Raw genomic sequence first — 24229 nt, forward strand, 5'->3', positions numbered from 1 at the left:
CCCATGATGTAGAAGTGTACTAAGTCTTCTTACCTGTGGTAAGATTCTCCTGTTGTGACTGTCAATCAGAATGAGGACAAGGAAAGCCCCTGAAAATCTGAGTTTCATAATATAAAAATTTGTTTCATTTCACATAAGAATTTGAAGAAAGTAGAATGGAAAACAAGGACATCATAGATTGCATTGAAAGTGGGGGGTCATCTTGTCCCCCTGTTTATCTGATGACACTAACAAACTCCTTATCCTCTCCACTCCTCAAGCCCGCCCTGCCTAGTCATTCCCAGAGCCAAGGGTCATTTGCCCTCCTTAGTGTCACATTTCAGCCTCACGCAGAGGATGAGGGGATCCAGACCAGGACACACCAGTAGGAAACAGGCAGTTGTAGCATCACACAGACTGCGTGCCCTGCCCTGATCTGCTGACGGTCAGTGGGAGGGGGCAGAGCAAGACACACACAACAAGAGATGCGACAAGCAAAAGTATTTCAAACCCCTAAAATTGATTCTGTATTCCACAAAATGGCAGGTGTTTCCAATTAGTTTCTTACAGGGTAAACACTGCACTCATTTTGTAATTTGTTTGGTAAACCTTGTATTTCCCAGCTATAATTACCCCATCAAGGCAGCTAAATGGAGGTGACATTTAGAGTGACCTTCAGCTTGCAGCTGCAATATCCATCCCACAGGAGAGGGAAGGCAGCATCCCACTCACCAGGCAAGAGGTGCCGGTGAGCACGCCAGCCAGGCTGAGTGGTGTTTTAGTGAGGACACAGTGCACAAAACCAAACCCTTTGATTTCTCTGCTTCGGGAAGGGCCACTGTAAGACGCAATGAGTTGGCTTGGGATGTCTTCCATCCGCCTCTGCAGAAACCAAGGCACAGGTTGACATCACCCTGCAGCATGGTCCATGCAGGAGTGGTTACACCTCCTCATGTCTCTCTTGCAAAGGAATATGTTTTGCTCCAACAATTACTTGCCAAAGGGCAGAAATATTGTTTTGCCCTGCACAGAGACACCCAGTGAGACAACTCAATAAGGTACCCACACACAGTGTCCTTAGAAAAAGGGAACCTCCACCTCCCTGCCACCTGACTCCTCTCCTCCAGCCTTCTCCACCTCATCCAAGTCCTGCCTCAAGTGAACCCCTTTCTACAGCTTTCCTTCTATTTTCTCTGCTTTCCTCCTATTTTTCTGCTCCAGTCTTCCAGATGCTCAGTTTATCCCTCGTCCCTGAACTTCCATGGCACGTGGGGAGAAGCGGGCAGGAACCAGCCTGCCTCCTGCACCAAGCTCCAATTGGAGTTTATGAAGCAAGCCTAACACAGACAAAGAGAAAGTATCAGTACTGAGGACAGCGTAAAATCCAACTGTGTCAGCATTCGGCTTGTTAATCCTCCCCCAGATCACCTCTCCTCCCCATTCTCTGCTGGAGAATCTCAAGCCATTGCTGAATCTGAATAAACATGAGAATCGGGGGAAGAGCAGGAAGTCAATACTGCAAACGAACTGCTTCTGCAAATGGATTTTCATTACTATCGGGGCAGACCTCAGTGCCCAGAAATCACCACAACAAGGGTAATTATTTGCTGGTAGCGCTCCACGTTCACAGAAGGTGCTCTGCCTTGTTTGCAGCAGCAAAGGGCGGCCGAGCGATCGATGAGGTCAGAGGCCTGTCGCTCGTGGAGGCGTCAGGGGCTTTAACAAGCCACGCAAAGACCGTATTGGAACTGTCACAAGTTCATGCTTGGCTTGTAAGGCAATTTGAAATAGATTTATTGACCCGCCTCCTGCCTTTGCAGGGTACAGAGGGAAGGAAAGCTGGCCAGCAAGGAGCCTTGCCAGGACTGGGCAGAAGATGCCCCTGGCAGAAGCCTCCAAAATAAGAGTTGAACACTGACACCAGCAGAGATTTTTTAGCTGGAAAAGCATCGGTGTGCATCAACTGGGAGTACAGGTCACTGCAAAGTGCTGCTGCTAAAGGCACCTCTGCCCTTCTCCAGAAGGCGGGGGGGGGGGGGGGGGGTGGAGAAAAAACTCAATACAACTTATTTTCAGATGCTCCTAAACCTACACTGGTCTTGGCTGACCCCTTCTCCCCACCCAGTGGCACACAACCCAACTTGAAGCACAGGGAAGTGCCTCCGAGTTTCTCTCCCATGCTCTGAAGCACTCTGTTTCCTTCTCTCATACAAGGAAAAAAACATGCAATAGGAAAGAGGTGGGGATGGGGAGGGTTGCCACAGGAAAGCAGAGCCAAATAAGCAAAATAACAGTCCTGCCTGCCCACACGAGGTAGCAGGAGGAGAAAGAGCCAGAAAAGCAGGTCCCACAATCCACTGCTGCTCCCACACCAGCCAGTCACAGCATCTTTATTTGCCAGCATCGACGACAGAAGTTTCATCCAGTTTCCACTGCAATTAATTCCCATAAGCTTTGAAGGTCTTAAGTCCCTCAGCCACAGGGGGTTAAGGTCATAGAAAAAAATTGGAACTTGGATGGCTTGTGCCTCAGCAAGGCCCCAGCTACCCAAGCAGCCCTTCAGGGAGGTCACTTATTTGACTATAGTGTTGTTTTACAGCAGGCAATAGCACAGCTTTTACAGAACAGCTTAGTGTCCAAATGCGTCAGGAAACATGGAAGTGAAAAGGGGAAATTAAGCTCCTTGCAAGCAACTAGAGAGTTTTCACCTTTCAGCACTTGCCAAGAACTTCAGTTCCCCAATCTATTGCCTTCATGACAAGGCTCCTTGGAAAACCCTCCTTACGCAGTCACCCTTGCCAGTTCAAGCCACAGTAACACATTTGCCAATGCCTCCTAACTCAGCTCATGAAAGATGACAGTCTTTTGGAGTGATGTCCAAGGCAGCCTTCACCCAGTGCCAGCATGTTCCCTGGCCTAGAAGTCAGGCATTTGAGCAATGAACCACAGGGACTGAACAAAGAAAGGAAAGGTATGTGCACATGAGAATTAAATAATTGGAGTGTTAAGTAAACTGGTGGAGGGAGATGAGATGCCATCCACCAATAGGGAAAATAAGGAGCAAGTGCCCCTGTGATTGCATTTAAAATTCAGATCAGCCTGTAACCGAATTTCACATGTGACCACAGCATCAGCAGGGAGGAGCACCAGTAGGTGAGGGTGAGATAATCACTTGGGCCATAATGATCAGAATTATTATATTACCATTCCCAATGACTGAGAGCCCAGAGAAACACCTCAAAGCATGTCTTCCCTGCCAAGGTGTTTGTCTAGGGTTGCTACATTACCAATGCATTATTACTGATGCAAGAACCAAGAACCATACAGTCCAGCCACAGTACAGTATAAGTCATTACACAGTGATGTAGGATTATGCATGTTGTTGGAACAGTATTCACTTCTACTGGTGGAGGGTTCCACCTCTTCAAGTCTATACTTGCTCTCCTCAAGAAAGCCCTCTTCCTTGTCCCCGTTTCTGACTTCCAGGAAACGGAAGTTTTAACCATCCTCATAAAAAACTAAGTCTAGAAGAAGCATTACTCACATCAGAAGCAGATTCCATTTCTTCCCTTGAAGGACAAGAGGCAAGGAGCAGAGCTTTTAGAAGTTCAAAAGGCATTTGGTCTGTCAGCCTCAGCTACTTCACAGTCTAGCAAGTCTGAAAGCACTAGGCTGTGTGGAGGAAGGTCAGACACAGCAGCTGAAGAGGTCTCAGCTCCACTGAAGCATGTCAAAGTCAGGAGAGGTCAGTGCCAATAGTAATTGTCTGTCACCTACACCCTAATGACTCTCCATCAAGGAGTCCACACCTCTCCCAGGCAGCCACTCCTGCAGCCTACCACCCCACCACAGACTGAGGTCTGCACCACCAGATAGTAGCAGAAAACTACAGGAGGAGAATTTGACCTAAGGGTTCTAATGATAAGACATATCAGGATCCTGACAGCTCCCCACAGCTTCTCCAGGAGGGCACACACATGCCTCCAGGCTTGGGAGCAATATGGAATCACAACTCAGTACTTCCCAGGACAGTAGCAGGGCTCACCATGTACAGTCCTCACTGTACCACTGACTGCTCACCAGTTCCACCATTTTTGTCCCAGCATCAAGGACTGGAGGCAAAGAGTACAGTTCACACCTCTTCAGCAATACTCACTCTTGCAGCCTTTCTCCAAGAGAGAATAGACAGTGTTTTCCAATGCTGCGGTTTTATTTTAAGCAGTTTGACCTAGTACAAGCAACCTCTAGGAAGAAAGTTCTTTACATTGTAAACCAGCTGAGGGTTTGAGACCAACAGCAGTCACTGTGTTGGATGTAGGCAGTGCCTGGATACACAGTGAAGGACACACCACAGAGCTTGCTAGGGAGGTGTGGGCACTGCAGAGCTCCAGCCCTGCTCTCCTGGCCCAGAGCTCAGCCACCATTCCCAGAGGCAGCTACAAGCACCCAAGAGTGACCCTACTACTTCCACCACCTTCCTCAGGAGTTCCTAAGAACTTCTTCACCAGTACCCAATAGCCCAGCCTCAGCTGGAGAGTGGAGTTACATAAAGCCAAGACCAAGCCATCACCAAAGTCATGCCAGGCAGACCCACACTCATGGCCTTATCCTTTACAAGAGGGTGGTAGAAGCTTCACAATCCCCTGCTCCTGCTGTCTCTGCCTCCTTCTCCTGCAAGGGTTCCTCCTTCTCCTCCTCCCTGGGAGAGAAGGGTCCCACCAGCCAGGACAGAGGAGTGTTGTTTTTCAGGTAGTCCAGCAGCTCCTCCATATACTCCTGGATCACAGCCACCTGCCTCTGGCTCTGGGTCAAGACACTGCTGGACAAGTCCTGGAAGGAGCTTGCTGCTGAGAAAGCAGCATGGAGCTCCTCTATGGTACTAAGAGACTGCTTCACCTTATCCTGGAGGCTTGAGGGAAGGCCTTGAATTGCAGACACTATTTTACAGCAGGTGATTTGCAGCTGCTGTGTGATACTGTGTGCCATGAGCAGGGCCAGAGACTCCATCTCCTGGGAGGAGGCAGGAAGGACAAAAATCAGGAGAGCCAGTTACTTCCAAAACAAAATGTTAAAAAATTAAGGGGATGCCCAGAGCCCTTTATTTCGCTCCCCAGGAGGTACCTCTGGCTCTGCAGAGCTTTCATCTCCACTCTCTTTGGAAGACTTCCTACTCCAATCCAGCCACATCTGGTGTAGCTTCTGCTGCCCCTCCTGAAGCTTTTGATTAAATCCTTGCTTAAACACTTTGATCTGTGGCAGGGGAAGATCAGAGCGTCAAGACAAACAGATCTTATGGTGAACAGCACAGCTCAACCAGAGCAGTGAAGTTGGGACCAGGCTAATAATTCGGTCCCCTCCTTCCAGGGGACTGGGCTCTACCCACCAGCTCAATGATGCAGTGAAGCTGTGCAAGGGCCTCCCGCATGCCCTGCCAGGCCTGCTTCATTTTGTCTGTCGAGTGCAGGTAGGCAAGCAGGCGAAGTTCATCAGAGAGAGACCCCAGCCGCACAAAGTACCTCCTCTTCTCCCGCTGCTGCTCCACAGACATCATGTCCGCACCCTCCTCGGACACTGCCAGTTTGGCTGACAACAGAAGCAGTGTCTGTAAGTGGCTGACCAGAGATGCTCACCACACAGAGCAAACAAGTATCAGGAGATCTTGGTCTAGGAGTCAGGTAGCCTCCAGTATGTCACATCCCCTTATTCCCATTTCAGTGTAGCAGGGTGAGGAATGGGCCTGACCATTGTCAGTTTGACGGTTCCCATTACAACCAGTCACACACACTGATTTCTTACCTAGTTCCTCATTTGCAATAGGGAGAGAGCTGACTTCTGTTCTCCCCAGCACAGCTTCTGCTTTGCCTACAGCCATCTGGCCCACTCTGGAGTCCACGACCATCCCCATGCTGCTCATCACTGCAGACCTGGCAGCCTCTATGCTGCTCTGGAGAGTCTCCTTGGTTACATCCATCACCTCTGTCACTTTGCTGCTCACAGCATCCTTTGCATCAGCCGCTCTGGACGACACCAGCTCTTTTGTGTCAGAGACAATCTGTGAAACAGGAGACTTGTGTCAGATAAGCAATCGGATTGTGTAGTGTACTACAATTCTGAGTTGCACCATGAGGACAATTAGCACAGCTTCTGCTAAGTATTTACTCCTGTAGGAACTTGCACTACGCACCTAGGGGTAGTTTGGGCCTCATACAAGAGCCCACTTCACTCCCAAGGTTAGAGATCTGCAAACCCAAGCTCCTCTGCCAGCCAGGGCCAGCACAGCCTTTGATTCTTACCTCTTCCACTGGCTTCTGAAGAATTGGGATCTTCTCCCCTAGTTTGTCCAAACCCTTGGAGGCATACTCACTCACTGCAGCAACTAAAGAAAAAAAAAAAACAAATTCCATCTCAAGTTCTACCTTCCAGAGCATGTTTCTCTGCAGGGAACCTAGATGAAAGTCTCCATTCAGATCACCAGGCCAGATGTATTGTAAGCTGAATTTGTAGAGGAGCTTGCCTTGGTCTCCTCACAGATCTGCTGTCTTTGACAGCAGCCAATTTCCACTTGAACAGACACAGCCACCTATATGGAACCCCCTCCTGGGGCTTCTTGAGCTTTTGACTAGACAAATGCATGGGCCTCATCTCTGCCCAAGCCTCCACATCCCAAGGATCCAGGATCACATCATAACTGACAGGAGGGGGATGCCCACTCTGAGCTTGGAGTGAATCAGGCCTGTCACATAGACAGTTTTGTCAGACACTTGTCACTAGGAATAGCCTCTCTCTCCAGGAGTTTGGACCTGCTTCTCAGATGCCACAGTGATGGTTTAAGGGCCATGGCAAAGAGGACCTTTAGAGGTAGCAGTTCTCCAAGAGGAAGCTTTTTCCTGTAGCCACCATGAGCTTGTAAGAATCCAGCTATAAACATCTACCATCCAATACTTCGGACCTTGCAAGATCAGTTTTAGGGAAGTCAGAGTCAAGTCCTGGTCCTCCATCACACTACCTGGACTCAACTTTTTAGCCTTACTTGTAAGCCAGGAGTTGTCCTTTTAGTACAATGAAGGAGAGGGGCATTTCCACACCCTGGGACTCCTTCCAGGGCTGGCAGGAGCCAGAGTCCCTCACAGGCAGGTGCAAAGCTGCCTTTCCACAGGGCATTACCATGAGGCTCCAATGTAGTCAGAACTGGCTGCACGCAGCTGGCTGCGGCTCCAGCCATGCTCTTCACCCCTTTCTCTGCTGCATCACACACAGATCTGATGTAGGGGTGGCTCTCCTTAGTGGAGGCGTAAGCTGTAGAAACCATGTCACGGGCAGAGCTGACCAAGGCCAGGTTAGCCACCTGCTTTACTGCATCCTAGAAGAGAAAAAGAGCCATGAAGCTTGCAAACCTGACCCTGAGCTTCCTATGCAGTTTTGCCCCAAAACTTCCTCCTCTGTTTGCCTGTTCAGGTCACCTGGTCTGATTGAGGAAGCAAGGCTTGCCTGGATACTTGCTTTCAAGTCTACAACTTGGTTGTGAGACAAGCTGTGAAGCACTGATGTTTCTGGTTTGTCCATCCTAACATGGTCTTCCTCTAGCACAATGCTACCCAAGGGACAGCTGAGTCCATGGGCAACCTCAATACTTCCATACCCAGGCTAGTTCATTTGGGATAGCTATTTAAGAAGCTAATGCCCCAGGAAAAGCTTCACCAGACAGGATCAACTCGGTTTTAGGCTGACAAACTTCACACTAATCTGCAAGAAGCATGCTGCTGGTCACTGGAGTAAGGCAAGTGCAGCAGGTTTTCAGGGCTGCTGACAGGTGGGAGCCTTTCTGTAGAAGCACTGCCTGCAGCAAGACAAGATCTTGGCTACAGAGTTAGAGAAACATCTTTCCTAGCCAAGAGCCAGGCTATTTCACTTAGCCTAGGAGGTTACTTAGAGCCTTCAGGCCAACTCTTTTGGCCATGCTGCCACCCACATTTCCAGAGAAGCTGCAGGGCACAGCCTGAGCAGAGGAAGCACTCCTCCCTTTGCAGGGATTTGCAGCCACAGCAGGGCCACCTCCTCACACCCACACCCAGGACCAGCCACTCATTACGTCTCACATGGAACACCTACCTGCTGCTCCTCAGCCTTCCCCTGGGAGCTCTCGGCAGCTTCCTCTTTGTCAGGCAGAGCAGAGGCCATTGCAGCTGAGGTGCAGGTAAGAGGAAAAGACAAAACAGCTGGTGAGCAAGTCTCCAGAGGAATTCCCCTTCCCAGGGGATACTTTCTGACCTCATTAAAAGGAGAGGTTCCTTTGCTGTCCATTGAGGGAAGATCCCCAAAATGAGCCTCTTCCCATTACAGAGGCAAGGGATCTGTGCTACTTGCAAAGCCACTAGTATTTAGGTTTCACATGGTTTACAACAACCAGAGGAATGAGGAGAACAAAGTCTTTCCTCACCCAGGAAAGCTCTTGCCAGAGAGATCATAGTGCTTATTATCAATATATTTGGAAGAGGCACTGGATGCCTCCTTCCTCCGCAAAGCTTTGAGGAAGTCTTCTACTACAGAGGTAGTAACAGCAGAGCTATGGGGAGGACACATCCCAGCCAGAACCAGCTTTTCACTCAAAATATAGATACAGGTGGTATTTAACCTTTCAGGCAGGACCACAAGCAGCCTCATATTAACCAAGACTAATTCCACTCTACAGTTAAGCCAGGTAAGAAACAGCTAAACACAAAGCAGAAGTTCATACAACAATCAGCCCTAAAAGCTGAAAATTTGAGACCAGTACCTTTTTACCCTGTTGGAGGTGACCAGCAAGGAAGAAGCAGACACCACACCATGCTCCACCAGCCCTGCTCTGCCCTTTTATACCAGCTGGGAAAGGGGGATGAGGTGGGACCCTCTGAGACTGACAGCTCTGGGGAGCAGCAGAAAGGAGCCAGTCTCTCTCCTGGCCAATTAGAGGTGGAATGGGGCGGAGGTGGGCCTTGCTGCGGCTCGTTAATTACTCTGTAATCAGGCACCAGACAGTATAGGTGGTGGCAGCTTCTGACCTCGCACACCAAGTTGATGGAGACAAGATGTCCTGGTTTCAGCTAGGAGAGAGCTGATTTTCTTCCCAGTAGCTGCTGGGTTTTGGGTTTAGTATGGGATTTGGTGTGTGAAGAACGTCACTAATACACTGATGTTGTCAGCTGTTGCTAAGAGATCAAGGACTTTTTCAGCTTCCCAGGTTTTGCTCACATGCAGTGCAGGAAGCTGGGAGGGGGATGGCCAGTGCAGCTGACCCAGACTGGCCCAAGGCGGTATTCCGTACCGTGGACTTCACGCTCAGTGTGTAAGGGGGGGTTGGCCGGGGGGCTTTCTCTCACTTTTTCTCTCAATGCTTAGGATCGTTCCACAGTTGCTTTTTGGTTTCATTTTGTGACTGCTGCTTGGGGTAGGCTGTATCAGTCATCAGGTCATTGGGTGATGAGAAATTGTGCATTATTCGTTTTGTATATTTTATTATCCCTATATATTATTATCACTTTCTTTTGCTCTCCTGGTAAACTCTCTTTGTCTCAACCCACGAGTTTTCTTTTTTTCCTGATTCCCTCCCCCATTCCACTGGGGAGGTGGAGCGAGCGGCTGCATGGTACTCACTTGCTGACTGGGGTTAAACCACAACACCAGACTAATGTGGCGTGGAGCATCAAGCAGTGCTGGAAACGATGCTTGCATGGCCATTTACAAAACACAGTTCCTTTCAGCCCCCTCCTCAGCAGGACACCGAGCAGTACTCCTACTGTCAGAGTCAAAGAAAATGGCAGATTTTTACATGGCAGAGCAGTGGGGAGCAGGTAAAGCTAAATCACGGAGGAAAACAGACTTTAGCCAGTCTTGTGTAAACACAAACCAGCTTGTTAGAGCTGTTAGCTTCTCCTGAGCCCACCTGCACTCCCAATGCACATTTCTAAGTTTGTCTGAGGTGCCACAGTCCATAGACACAGGTTTTGTGTGTCCGTGTACCAGTTATCTACAGATTTCCTTCTGTCCCTGAGTTCTGAACATCACGATTAATTCAGTTGTTCTGATGATGGACACTAAGCACCACAGATCCTAATTTTTACACTAAATATAAGGCATCAGCTGTGGTTTCTCAGGTGCATTTAAGGTAAACTCAGTGTCAGAAAAAGGAAAAAAAAACACTTTTGGCTGCACAAAGACCACAGTGTCATGCAGTTTTCTGGCTTGGTGATGGTGAGGCTGCAGAATAAGCCTGTTGTAACGGCCATGAAACCGCTGGCAAGCGTGATGCTGGAGACAAATCCAGTAAATCTGGAGGTTGTGACAGATCGTCTCTCATCACAGCTCAGTATCACCAAAACAGAGAACATGAGAGCAATCAGAGTTTAAATCCCTCTGCACACTCCCTTCTGTCTTTTCTGCAAAAGAGGAGAAAAATGCTTCAAGCACAAACTGTCCTCCAGACCAGCCCTGAAGCAGTGGTAAATGTCCTGCCAGAGGTTCCATCATCCCAGAATACCTTGAGGAAGGAGCAGCATTTGTGCTGTTTGCCTTGGGGGTCTATTCTTCACTTTCTGTTTTGGACTGGGACAGCAGCATCCTTGAAACACACTGTCCTCCTGCACAGGGAGCCATGCGCTGGCTCGCACCGCTCGCCCCTCGCTGCTCCTCACACCCTCAGGTGTTGGGTAGAGGAGTTAGGGTGAGTAGGTCCTCGACTTGGCAGAGCTCCCGGTGAGGCTTTGGATGATCAGACTCATAAAGTTTTGTTGCCTCATACGGGGACAGAAGGGCCCTTGGTGCCTTGAGCGGTTCATGCAGTCTTCTTTGCCTGAAGAGAGTCTCCTAAGGATGCTTATGTGAGAAATTGAATTTTGAACCTGTGGAAATAGGAGCTACCGCTGAACTGAGCACCTGAACTCCTGAGGAAGACCTTTCAAAACCACTCATTTGCAAGGAACTGCTCCTATCCTCTCTTGCACCCTCTCTTCACCACTTGTTTTTCGCAGCTCTTTTTGAAAGCAGAATGTTTTGCTAAGCCCCCTTGGCAAAAAAAAGCTCACGCAGAGGTGGAAAAGAGAGAGCAATTTCATGTCATGGGTCTGCTGCTGCTAGTCACCAAAAGGCATGTCCCAGTGCTGTGTGTCACGGCGGGAACAGAGACACTCTACCTGGAAACTGCTGTTCGCATCCTTTGAAGCACTGACTGAGCCTTTCTGGCTCTGGAAGACGTAACGAGCGTGATAGCTGTCAGCCCGCTGCGGAGTTCAGCGTAATTGCTGCACAGCTGGGTTTCAACAGCTGGATAGTTACCGTGATAACTATCCCCATGGCCTTGGCTGAAGCTGCACAGCACCTGTGTTTGTGAGGAAGATGAAGATGAACAGTCAAAACCAAAGGGAGACACGGGGAAAAGCAAAGCGGGGAGTTTCTGATGGCTGGGATCATCCATGCCAAAGTTATTGTGCTTTAACAGGTAACATTTTTTCCCCTCTTTTAGCAGGGGTGAAGGAGAGGAAGAGTGAAGGGGGACGGGAGGAAGCAGCCAGAATGGGCATTGGCTGTACTTGTTGCCATAGTCAACGGAATTGACGCGGAGACTGGGAAAGATGATGGCGGTGAACTGAAGCAGAGAGTCCTTTGCTGCCTGATCGCTGATGTTCTATGGGAAAACCCAAGCCAATCCCTCTGGCTGCAGTTGGTGCTACAGACACTGCATCCAGCCCAGTGGCAGGCTGCTAAAATAGCGGACTTGACAATGGTTCCCCTGGGGACAGACTGACTGTGATGGACTGGGCAACAGCAAGCATGCTGCTCTCAGGAGGAGATTGGTGTTTTCTAATGACAGCATGGGTGGTGTTGGACAAATGAAGTAATTGGTTGAGCAAAATTTTACCTGCAGACCTGAGCATCATCCACAATAGTGGGTTACCCATAGCAGACCAACCAAACTGTCCCCATCTAGGATAGGAGAGGTCAACGTGGCAACATTAATACAACAGAGATCAAAAAATAGAGACCTTCCCATTTGGTTTGCCTTGGACCTGTTGAGTGTGTCGCAAGTGCTGGTAAATCCCTATAACTACAATTCCAAAGTAACTAATGGGAGGAGAGAGAGCTGAGCCTTGCTTGGCCAGGCTGCCTGGCCATTTCATCTTTTCCAAGATACGAAAGATAGTGGAGCTTTTTTCTTTTCCTGCTGAAACTCAACCACACTGAACAAGGAAGAAAAATACATTACAACAGCTAAGCTAGAAATTAGCATCTTTCTAATGCTGCTGGATCATCCTGGGGGATGCGTGTTGGTGTGTGTGTGTGGGTGGGGAGGGGTCTTTCCTCCTGTTCACTGCTGAGACCTGCACAGAAGTTACGGAAGGTGACAGATCCAACAGGTCCTGACAGTCTGCTCCAGCTGGTGCTAGGGAAATCAGTGAGTCAACCAGCTCAGTTCACCTAAAAGGGCCACAGCTAAAGATTCGTTCTGTCTTTGCATTACACGGCGAGCACTTGCAGTGGTTGCAAATGAATCGCTGTTTCTGTGCTTGTTATTGCACTGATGTCTGAAGACCACAGAGCTATTGTGGAAGAGAAGGGCTCCAACCGAGGCAGAGGGGAGCCTGCGGATGCTGTATCCATGACAACAGCTCCTTCCACTTTCCCTCATTCCACGCCAACTAGAGGTAGTCTTCCCAGTGCTAATGATGGGAACAGGGAGGCTGGAGCACTGGGCTGGGCTCGGGCACTGTGGGAGTGTGTCCTCAGTTCTGTCAGCTGCCTGCGGGGTGACTTTCTCTGAGGCTGTTGGGTTCTCTGTCTCAGCTTCTCCATCTTTAAAATGGCGATCATGATTTTGACCTTTTTCCACAACATGCTTTGTGATCTGCTGATGAAAAGTGCCTGAGTTTACTGATCATAAACCCCACACTTACCATTAGCAAGGCAGCTCCTGCTCAAGTCAACGCACAGTCCCCTAAACCAGAGAAAAAGAGTTTTTCTGTGCAGATCTGGCCAGCACCAGTTTCCAAGTCCTTCCATTTGCTTCCCTCCAGGAGGTGCGTTCGGTCTCTGAGGTGGGGATGTGTTTTGAGGAGCTCGACTGGAGCACGTAGACAGAGCCAGGAGGACAAGCTGGGCTCCGCTGTCTGTCAGATCTTGCTCCTTCCCTTGAGACCTGGGTGAACTACATACAGTGACTGCATGAAATGGGTGCCTGTCCCCCAAGAAGGTACCACCAGCTGCCTGCTGCCAGCATCCCTTTTAGCTGGACCAGGACTTCCAGGCAGGCTGGACTGCTGCACAACTCCTAGCTGAAGCAGGCAACAGTGGGTTACCCGTAGGAGACCAACCAAACCCCTACAACAGCATCCTTAGCTTTGAGACTGACACCTGACCACTGTGCTCGGTTTCGGTGTGGAAAATGGGTCCGGAGGGCTTGCACGTTGCATGTGCGCAGAGAGGGTTATTACTCTTAACAGAGTTAAACAGGTCTGAATGCCCCTCTGCTCTGCAGCACCCTTGCTGAGATTGTACTGGCCTCCTTCAATCATCACTGTATCATGCAATCAGCAGGTGACTTAGGCCGAATATTTGGAGAAGGTGCCCACTAAACTGTCAGAAACACCCCTTAGAAGTATCGTTTGAAATCCTTTCCATAAAAAGAAACTGCAGCTTGAAATATGAGCACAGAAGAATGGGCTCTTGCAGCATATTTTGAAAATCAGTGCTGTAGGCAATCTCCTTCCCAGCTCCAGACAAAATAATGGTGCTAATGATTGTGTCAGGTACAAAATCATTTCACAGCCTTTCTTGTCTGCAAGCTTTCCAGTTGCAATAAGTCACGTGCAGAACTGCAGCTGAAGGAATCCAAAACCCATGGTACAGACAGCTTGGCTGGCAAAATAAAAAAAAAAAATTAAAAAAAGGACGGACACCAGGGCCACTTTTTTCTGTGTTAGTTCCATCCCATACCTTGTTTGCCTCAGCGAGTCAGGCGCTTGCTGGGCTGTGACACCTTCTCGTTAGCACAGCTGAGCGCTCTCTGGCATCCCAGGAGGAGGTGTTCCTATCAAGCATGGAGAAGCACAATAAAGGAATCGGCACATACCTGCGTGTTTCACTGGTCTGCAGCGTTGACCGGTGTCCCTGGTGTGCACCCGAGGTCCCCAGGGCTGGGGTGGTGAGACCGTCACCCTGGCACTGGAGGCTGATAGACGTCCCCTCCAGCAGAGAAGCAGCTTGCACGGCTGATCTACTGGGGATGCAAATACTCCTGTGCCCAGGACGATTGTCTTTGTGGACACAACTGCACCTGGTGATCACATCAATCCACCAGGCAAAGCTTTTCTGCTAGTGACATCCTTGGGGATGGCAGAGATGAGACCGGGGCCGAAGGGACACAAGTGCCTTTGTGCCTTCTACCCACCGACGCACTCGTGAGAGATTTACTTCTGTGATTCTAAAGATGGAGTGTCCTATAGGGGAAGTGGTGAACCCATTTACACTTCTCCTTTGAAATGGTTGGTTTATTTCTAACAAAATTGCAGCCCAGACTAGAGTTATTTGAAATACCCAGAAACAGTCAATAAAAATTCACATTTCCAGGAGTATTTTGACATTCCTTACTGAATTTCCACTGTGGGTGATGGAGTAAAGGTCCCAGAAATTTAGAAAAAAAAAAAAAAAGATGCATTGAAAAGACCAGAGAATAATGAATCTTCAGCACTCAATGTAGTTACAGACCACGAATAAGTAACTTGCACTGCTGTGCTGATTGCATTCATCTACTTTTTTTTGTTCTGAATAATAGAAAACATCACTCCAGACTCTTGCAGAAAGTAGGCTAAGGCCAAGTGCTCTCCAGCATGAAGGTTTGGGCATCCATTGGTCTGTAGAGCACTGGAGTGGGGTGATGGCCTCCTCTTTGGCTCCTCCTGCCTTCCAGGTGCTTCCTCCCATTCAGTCCAGCTTGTTGCACGTGCTATTTCAGGTGGGGTTAGCTAGACCTGCTTTGTCTGCGTTGGTGGACGAGAGAGGATTGCATGAGGAGAAACACGAACAGGCATGTCCCTTGATCACACGTGGTCTCCAAATTGTGGAGCTGGTGAGGCCGGTTTACATCTCACTACTAATTGCAGATCCTGGCTGAGCTTTATCTGGAATTTTTACACTCCCCATCTGATTTTCTGGTGCCTGCTAGAGTTTGAGCTCACACAATGGTCTTTCTCTCAATTAGGATGCGTACAGTACATTTTTCTTATTCAGTTGCCTATTTTTTCAAATTTTGTAAGAATTTAATTACCTTTGAAACATCTTCCCTGTTCTCTAAGATGTGATTGAAATTTAGCCAATGGGCTGAGAAACTACAGTGTAGGGACAATTTAAAAACCTGAAGGAGACAGTTACACAGCAATGTGAAATAATATATAATCCATTTGAGTTTAATTTATCCGCAGCACTTACAATTTTTCCCTATATGTTAACTGATGTAATTTTGAGACATTTGTTCCAGTCCTGTATGTCCCTTCTTTTCTCTTTGCACTGCCTGAAGTACCTGGTGCAACCTGGCAGATGTTCCCCCTCAAGACCTGCCAGGGACCCTACACTGGGAAGAGCGGCAGCCTCAGCTCACAACATTTTCACGGTAAAAAACGTGATTCAAATGAGAAACAAAAGGTCAGAAACCAGAAAGCATGCGATTAACTAAATTTAAGTTTTTGTGTGTGGATATTTCATCTCTTAAGATTGTACCTGAACTCCTGTGCTTTGCCGTAGAAGTAATGGGCAACTCAAGTGCAACGGTCTTCTTCGGGACATCTTCATCTTCCACCTGTGTTGTCTCCACTGCATTGTTCTGTGTCTAAGCTTTGGGTCTTATCTTGTTTATTCCCCTGGCACGAATTGTGACAAACCCCCACAAGGTCCCTGTTCCCTTCACCCATGGCCACTGTCTCGGGGGATGGTGGGGAGCAGCTTGTCCTTCACACCAATCCATCACAGGCCATGGATAGTGTGAGCTTTTTCTTTCTCGTAGAGAAGATTCCCAGTAACTGCAGGCTGAAATTGACAAGAATGACAGGTTGGGGCAATGTGGTGTTTTGAATCCTCCCATATATTGTCCTTTTTGGAAAGCACCTGATCTTCTTCAAATTGTCTTCCTACTCTACCATTGACTGATCCCAACTGGATGTCTTTTTTCTATGTAGCACAGCTTGAGGCTTTCATGGTAGAATGATGATGCAACATACAGTCCTCGAGGTCTAGAAATGTCATTTTATAGAGGAGAACCTGTGCCATAGTTCTCGGCAGTGAGGCCACAGGGCAAGTGTTATTAAGAGTGTAGATGGGTCTGATTGAAGGTTGTCCATGGTCAGCTGAACTTAGCTGCAGAACACAAACACTGAGGCCTTAGAGTTTCACAGAGTATTTCCAAAGTGTTGCCACCGTTTAAGCACAGTCTGTAGATAAATTTCACTGTGGTTCATTTTGCAGTTTAACGGCATCAAGGTTAGAATGGATTACAGCCATTTCGTCTGGCCTCCAGCTTCAACTACTGCGCCGGGTATTATTCACTGAATTTCACAAACGTTTTAAGAGTTGGTATGCAAACAGAAGCCTATGGACTGTCACAATTCTTTTGCATCTGAATTTCAGAACTGGTGGCCTAAGGGGCAAATTAGCTTAAATGTTTGGTTTTGCAAATAAACATTCAATTGTATGTGGCTACATGATGCCAGGCGATCAAGATCGCTTATAAGTGTAGAGATATTATGGGATAACACCGATGCAATCGGAAGTTACTTGACTGTAACATTCACATATTGTTTTCCCCATCTGCCAATAGCTTTTTTTTGTTGTTTGTTTTCTTGATTGTGGAATTTCAAAGATGCTACAAGACAAATGTATGTGTCTGCGCAGCGGGGTCACCTGCCTTTAAACCAATGCCCTCAACTACTACCAACAGTACAATTTCCAGCAACCCCATTCCAGAGCCACTCTCCACCTCACCATGGCTCTGTGGCCATCTCTGCACCAGCAACTTGGAGAACATCTGGCTCAGCTCTTCCTGCAGGAGGAGAAGGTGCATTTTCCTCCTCCCATGGCAAATCTCCTTTCCAAGCTGTCTATGGAGGCTTGTGGCTCCAGCGATGGCTGTGATGAGCCGCGGCCAGGAGCTCCTCTCCCTGCCTCCACACAACTGCTGTTTCCCGTGGCAGACACCAACATCTTTGTTGGCGACATGGACAGCGGGATAGAGTGCACCCTCAGCAAGTTCGCCGATGACACCAAGCTGTATGGTGCCGTCGACACGCTGGAAGGGAGGGATGCCATCCAGAGGGACCTTGACAGGCTGGAGAGGTGGGCCCATGCCAACCTCATGAAGTTCAACCAGGCCAAGTGCAAGGTCCTGCACCTGGGTCATGGCAATCCCAGGCACAAATACAGGCTGGGCAGAGAATGGATTGAGAGCAGCCCTGAGGAGAAGGACTTGGGAGTGCTGGTGGACGAGAAGCTCAACATGAGCAGACAATGTGCGCTTGCAGCCCAGAAGGCCAACCACATCCTGGGCTGCATCAAGAGGAGCGTGGCCAGCAGGTCGAGGGAGGTGATTCTCCCCCTCTACTCTGCCCTGGTGAGACCCCACCTGGAGTACTGTGTCCAGTTCTGGAGCCCCCAACATAAGAAGAACATGGACCAGTTGGAGAAGGTCCAGAGGAGGGCCACAAAGATGATAAAAGGGCTGGAGCACCTCTCTTATGAGGCCAGGCTGAGAGAGTTGGGGCTGTTCAGCCTGGAGAAGAGGAGGCTCGGGGGAGACCTGAGAGCAGCCTCCCAGTGCCTAAAGGGGGCTGCAGGAAAGATGGGGGGAGGCTGTTCAGCAGGGCCTGTTGGGATAGGATGAGGGGTCATGGTTTTAAAATAGAGAGAGGTAGGTTTAGATCGGATATTAGGAAAATTTTTTTTTTACAATGCAAGTTGTAGAACACTGGCCCAGGTTTCCCAGAGAGGCGGTGGATGCCCCATCCCTGGAAACATCCAAGGCCAGGTTGGACAGGGCTCTGAGCAACCTGATCTGGTTGGAGATGTCCCTGCTCCTTGCAGGGGATTTTGAAGGTCCCTTCCAACTCTAACCATTCTATGACTCTATGATTCTATGACTTTTCCCGAATTCTCTAAATTTCAGGGAGACGCACTGCAGCTCGGTTGATAACTCAGAACTCGCAGGTGGTTTACTTGGCAGTGCGCTCTCAAGTAGCCGTTGTTTGCATTGTTATCTGGAGCAGTGTGATATGACTGTCCTACTTTGCCTCTCATAAAAATAGCATAGAAATAAGGTTTGATCTCTTCCCAACCACAGAGATAATTGTGAGCTGTTTGCTTCCCCGATCTTCCTAGTCAGTTATAGCTATTTTAAAATGATTCTTTCAGAGCCCTTTTTTTTTTTTGATGGGGTCACCGAGATTGGTGGTAAATCTTGATACGCCTGTCGAAATACTTTTTTTTTTCAGTGACAGAACATTTTGTATGACATGTTGCAGCGTTAGTGTATTTTAATATGTATTCCACTCTTTTGCCATTCTTTAAAGTAGTTTGAAGGATACAATTTTCAAATCTTTTATTGTACATCCTTTTATAAAAGTACCTCCATAGCTGCTTATTTCTTTCTCTTTTTTTTTTTTTTTTTTACATCAGGTTTCTTTCTGATAGGATCAGATCTGAAATTATTTGTTATGTTCCTTGCATTTTTCATTTCTGAAGTCAGGCATTGCTTTTTACATCATTTCTGGGGTTTTTTTTTTTTTGAGGCTTTTGTACTTCTTTTCTCCCCTTTCACTATCAGTTCTAATGTTTGTCAGATGATTTATTTCTGGCATCTTTGTTCCCTGCTTTACGTGATCTTTCTGGTTGGTGCTTTCCTACAAGTTTTCTAACTAAATTTATTTAATTTCCGACTGATGTGCTTTCTCTCACTGGAGACATGGAAGAAAAGTAGAAGAAACATTATAGACTTTATGGTGGTTTGACAGTCTAATAAGAGACAGAAACAAATAGTACACACTGAAAGGGGGAAAGCAGCTCCTTATAAATCTTACAGGTTTCTTCCAATGGAAACATAACCTATCTGACAAATATAAGTGACTTCCAAAGGAGAACAGCACCGAGCTGTGGATCCAGCCAAGCCAGAGTGGGAACGTAAATTAGTTGCTTCATAAAGTGGATCTCCTTCAGGAGAAGAAACGGAGCGGCTTCCACCAGATCCTGGTTGTCGATGGATGGCAATACACGGTGTACTGAGGTCTGAGTAGAGACAGATCTCTTTGCTGTATTTCCACAAGAATTCAGGAAGAAGGTCTTGTCATACACTGGGGTGAAATTCAGAGTACGATAGTAGAGTCACTGAACAGTGACGTGAAGAATTAACTAGCTGTTTAGAAAAACTTGTCCAGCCGCTGAGGAAGGCTGAGAGGAACGGTGCTCAGCTGCTGCTGTTCACATTTCTCACGCTCTGCTTGTTTCTCCAATTTCTCACCACCAAAACAAGGAGGGCTGTGTCGTTTCTTGATGCCACTGTGCGGCCCAGCTGCGTTTCGGCTGTGCTGCAGGTGGAGAGAGCAGCCGAGGATGCACGGAGGGGCTCCCACAAGCTATTTCTGCTGCACTATTTAATTTGTGAAGTCCGTGTGGTGCTGATGTCCAGTCAGGGCCGTGGTGTGCTGTGCTCACACGCAGGCCAACACAAGGAGAGAGATGGATGAAAAAACCTTCCAGTCAGGGCAAGGAGGGCAGCAAATGGGGGAAATTTCGGAAAACCGAGAGATATTGCTAACAAAACTGGTCAGAATTGCCACTGTGCAGCAGGTGGCTCTGCGACATCCCAGCGAAGCCGATGTGTCAAGCCAGGGACAGCATCGCATCCCATTCCTGAGCTGCGAGAGGGGCAGGGAGAGCTGGCAGCCAAGGTGGGAGCCCAGGAAACGCCCTGGAAGGAGAGGAATTCAGGGCTTTTTGCATCTGCTGACTCCAGAGTAGCAAAGCAAAACGAGCTGCCCTCCTTACATTCATTACAGCCCAGAAAGGCATGCGACTTTTTTTTTTTTCCCAAAATACTGAACTTTCCCTCGGAAGGTATTAGCAAAGCCATTCCTCACCACCACCCTCCCAGGCCCCTCTGGCTCATTTTAAACAATCCTCACCTCTGTAAGGGGAAGGTCCCATGGGCCGAACAGAAAAACTGAGCGGCAATACAACCTTTTAAAAGGAATACGTTTTCTGTGTAAGAAAACCAGGCTGGCCACAGAGAAATTGTTCCCCAAAGAGGAGGAATGTCATGAGGCCTTTCCTCCAAGTTTCCAAGAATCATTGCCACCAGGTAATGCTTGCTATCGATCAGGCACAGCCTAGAGCCATTTCTTACTTTCTCATTTATGAGCCGGTTTTAAGAACCGTGTAACTCAGCTGTTGGCGACGGAACAAAGGAGGAAATGACAGGAGTTCTGCTGAAAGATACCACTTGCAAACGGTCTCCTCCTCTCTATGACCAGGTACCTCAGTGAGTCTGGCCTGGCCTGGCCCCAGGTCGTGTCGAACAGCACTCAACAAATCCAAGGGAGTAGGTGTTTCCATCACATCCCTGCTGCCCTCCAGCTCCTGGCTGCTCCCCCATCTGCCCCAAAGCATTCAACCCACCCCAGCGCGAACATCTGCCTGTCCTGACCAATGTCCCAGCATCACTCCTCCTCCCAGGCCACCTGTGAGCATCCCAGAGGATGGACAGGCTCCAACTCTTCTGGGTTAACACAAGGGGAGAAATGGGGTGTCTTCTTCTGAGAATAAACCCCAGAATCTGCTCATGAAAGTTACCAGCTGTGTAGAAATCCAGCACGGAGCAGCAAGAGTCCTCAAGAGCATGACCTACCAGGAGAGCTTTGAAGGCTGCTTACTTTAGAGGAGAGATCAACAATAGACGTGGCTGCAGCTTTCACATGAATAACAGATTCCAGTGCAAGGGCGACAGCAAAAAACAATGGGGTCAGCTCGAGGTGAGTGAGGAACAAGGCAGGTGGTAGACAGCAGGAACGTGAAGCATAGAGGAAGCCATAATCTCTACCTATGAGACCCTGAAGCACAAGATAGACATCTGTCAGACACAGCATCGTATAGAGGATCATGCCCTGGAGCAGGGGGCTGGAGACCTTCCAGCCTTCATCTCAATGGTGCCAGGGTAGGACAAGGAGGGAGGGAGGTGTATATGTAATTAGCTAGGGTGGAGTCTGATGAGATTTAAAAAAAAAAAAACAGATATTTTACAAGTTTGTTTAGGAGAGAAATTTAGATTTGGGTTCTTTTGCACATCTGTTGCCTCATGTCATTAATTACAAGTAACAAAATGTGGTTGTTTTATGAAGCCTGGAGGTGTGGCACTTGTGCCAGCCATATCAAACATCTCTACAATTTATTTTTTACCAGATGTTCCAGTGCCCAAACTAACAGGCAGTGAAATTCACCCTAAGTTCTGCTAAGTGCTCACCCTCAGGTGACCCTCTTCATCTTCCAGGAGTCTGAGAATTCAGTTGAACTGGTTTTAATGGTTTGGGTTCAGTCGAGAGGCTTCTGCGATCAAGAGCCCAAAGCCAAAATTTTCCATGGTCTTCTCGTCCTAACTCATCATACTCATTGCAATGATTTACTGAAGCACAGCTGGCGTGAGGCCGCAGCCATGCTCTGAGCTTCGTCTATGCCCAGAAAAGCAAATACTGGCAGAAAATTTATGTCCTGAAGGAGGAAGAAGCTGGCCCATACGTTTCAAACCAGGAGCTGCTCTGCATGGCTGGAGCCATGGAGATATTAGGCTTGGGGAAAATACTGCAGGAGGGAGTGTGGCTGTTCAAAGGTGCTTTGGCAGGATTCTTTGTTGTTTTTTCTACAAATCCTCCACTGCTTAGTATATGTTTAGAAAGCCCTGCATTGGTAGAGTGGCTGGTGGAACCGTTCAAGTGCTCGTAGCCACTTTGGAGAGCTGAATGGCTCTGCCCTGCGACCGCTGTCCATCTCCCATGGGAGGGAGCACGGGGGAAAGAAGTGTCTGTTTGGCAAATGTTGGCATTTTCTGCACAGCAACGGATTGCCTGGGCTGTACCATGAAAATAAGAATAGTAATGCTGTTCATTGGCTGTGAGCTAGGACGGACACTCAGCAGGCCATACGTGGAGGTGCATCACTTCATTTACAAAAGCACGCTCCTGGCAAGTAGCAGCTTGAAAATGGAGGGAAAACGGTGTAAAACTTTACAGAAGACTTCAATAATCTAAACCCACTTTGCAGGCAGGAAAACAAGCCAACTAACCATAAATCCAGCCAAGTTCTGTGGCTGCCTGCTGCTCCTCTGCCTGTATTTCAGGCTGGAAAACATGAGCCACCAGCAGCTCAGAGATCTGCTGACAGCCTCAGCTTCCTGGCACCCCTGTGCTTACACACCTTTGGAGCCCTGTTTATGGTTTCTGAGTCCAAGCTAATCCCACAGGAACATGCCTAACCCACCACCAGCAGCTGGGAAGGACACATCTCCCACCTTTAAAGGTCTCCATGGCTCCCTGCTTATGCAGCTGCTGTGGCAACAGCCTCCAGAAGTGATGATGCAAAGTGGGAGAACTGAGTTATGTGGCTGCATCGCATCACAGAGTGGAGAGAAAGGTAAAAGGAAGAAAATTCTAGGCTGTTTCGGACAAAGCTGTGCAAAGTATCAGTATCACACCCTGGGCAGGATGATCTGTGGCTGGTGTAAGTCAGCAGGACGGCAGGAGGGAGGGCAGGGCGGTGGCAAGGGTTCCCTGCTTCTGTGGAAAAGGGAGCACAGGTCCCCAAAACCTGGGTTGTCACGGGATTGCCTGGACTTGGAGATCTGATATGGACTCTGAAAAGCACCTCCACCCTGGTGCTCACTTACCCCTACAGACACGTGCAGTGTTTGGACCCTCGGTGCTGCAGGTCCTTGTGCTTTTCCCTTTGGCTGAAGCAATAATTTCTGTTCAAAATAGTAAAGTTTAATAACAACAACAAGAAAAAAATGTACACACCTCTTCCCCAGAAATGTTCCCAGAAACTCCCTTAGAAAGACAATCAGGACATACACATAGATGGTCTTTCTTCCCCTAGACCTGGGTCTCCAAAGCTCCATCTAGACCAACGATGAAAGCATAGGAGTAAAGCGCCAATGTTCACAAAGTCATCCAGACCCTGCAGTCAGACAGACACCCAACAGATTTTATCTTCCAGAAATAAATCATGCCACTTATGCTTCTGGCCCCTGCACTACTGTGTGGTGAGACAGAAGTGGGTGAAAAATCACCCTTGCAGAGCCACAAACTCAGCATTTCACAGGGAAGATGCCCCTGGAAAGGGGTCTGGCTGGCTATGGGGTGACACAGTTGTCCATCGTGGCAATATGTGGGCTGAAGCTGAGCAGCTACGCAGCCCTTCCTCATCTCCTGCAGCACGTAGAGACGGGAGCTCTTCTACTCTTTTCTCCAAGCAAGGACTCCAGCCAGCTCAGATCTTCTCTGCTCACGGTAACTCTAGGACTCTTGGATTTCAGGACAGGGTTTAGTTTCAAGACATGGTTTAGTAGGCACGGTGGTGTTAGGTTGATGGTTGGACTGGATGATCTTGGAGGTCTCTTCCAACTGTAAAGATTCTACGATTCTATGATCTTCCAAGGCAGCAGCAGGAAGGGAAGAAGGGGAGAAAAGAGAAAACTGTCTTAAGGTCAGGAATTAAATTCTCTTTTGTGTCCCTTGAGAAAAAGAGCAGCAGCATGTTGGCTTTTGGGCCCTCTACCTTGCAGCTCAGGGGAAAGGTGGGATGCTCGCAGCAGGACTAGGAGGAATCCCTGAACCTCTGGCCAAGGCTGCCAAAACGCCTTGAAAAGCTGTGGAGAGACAGGCCTCTATGGATGGTGGATTTTCTTCTTTCACTGGAAAACAGAGAGCTAGGGAAACACAACTGGGGTGCTGCAAATGGGGCTGGTGAACCCTGCAGAGCCACAGTTCCCTGGAGCTCAAATCTCAGCTCCTCCGTGGTAGCTGGGCCTCACCACAGCGTCGTGGCACTTGCTGTGTCCCAGCTCGCCTGGAATTCATTAAAAGGAAGTAAATAAGTTTCCAGTCCTCAGGGCGCAAAAAACATCTCAATTTCAGGTCATTTGGCATGTTAGTTCCTTTTTTAACCCTTTTCCATTTTTCAGTTCTGTTTCACTTATTTC

The 24229-nt window shown here is 48.4% G+C and overlaps 1 protein-coding gene across 1 annotated transcript; it reads right to left on the reverse strand.

The window, feature by feature from the left end:
* Positions 1-4590: 4590 nt before the first annotated feature.
* LOC104483230 (perilipin-3) lies at positions 4591-8157 on the reverse strand. Its single transcript, XM_010124941.2, has 7 exons — positions 8089-8157; positions 7144-7339; positions 6273-6355; positions 5776-6031; positions 5363-5562; positions 5101-5229; positions 4591-4989 (listed from the first exon to the last, which is right to left on the reverse strand). Exons 1-7 carry the CDS (start codon positions 8155-8157, stop codon positions 4591-4593), a joined length of 1332 nt encoding a protein of 443 aa, XP_010123243.2.
* Between the last annotated feature and the right edge of the window lie 16072 nt (positions 8158-24229).

The sequence above is a fragment of the Chlamydotis macqueenii genome, chromosome 16 (genome assembly GCF_036417535.1).
Source record: "Chlamydotis macqueenii isolate bChlMac1 chromosome 16, bChlMac1.mat, whole genome shotgun sequence".
NCBI classification, from domain to species: domain Eukaryota; kingdom Metazoa; phylum Chordata; class Aves; order Otidiformes; family Otididae; genus Chlamydotis; species Chlamydotis macqueenii.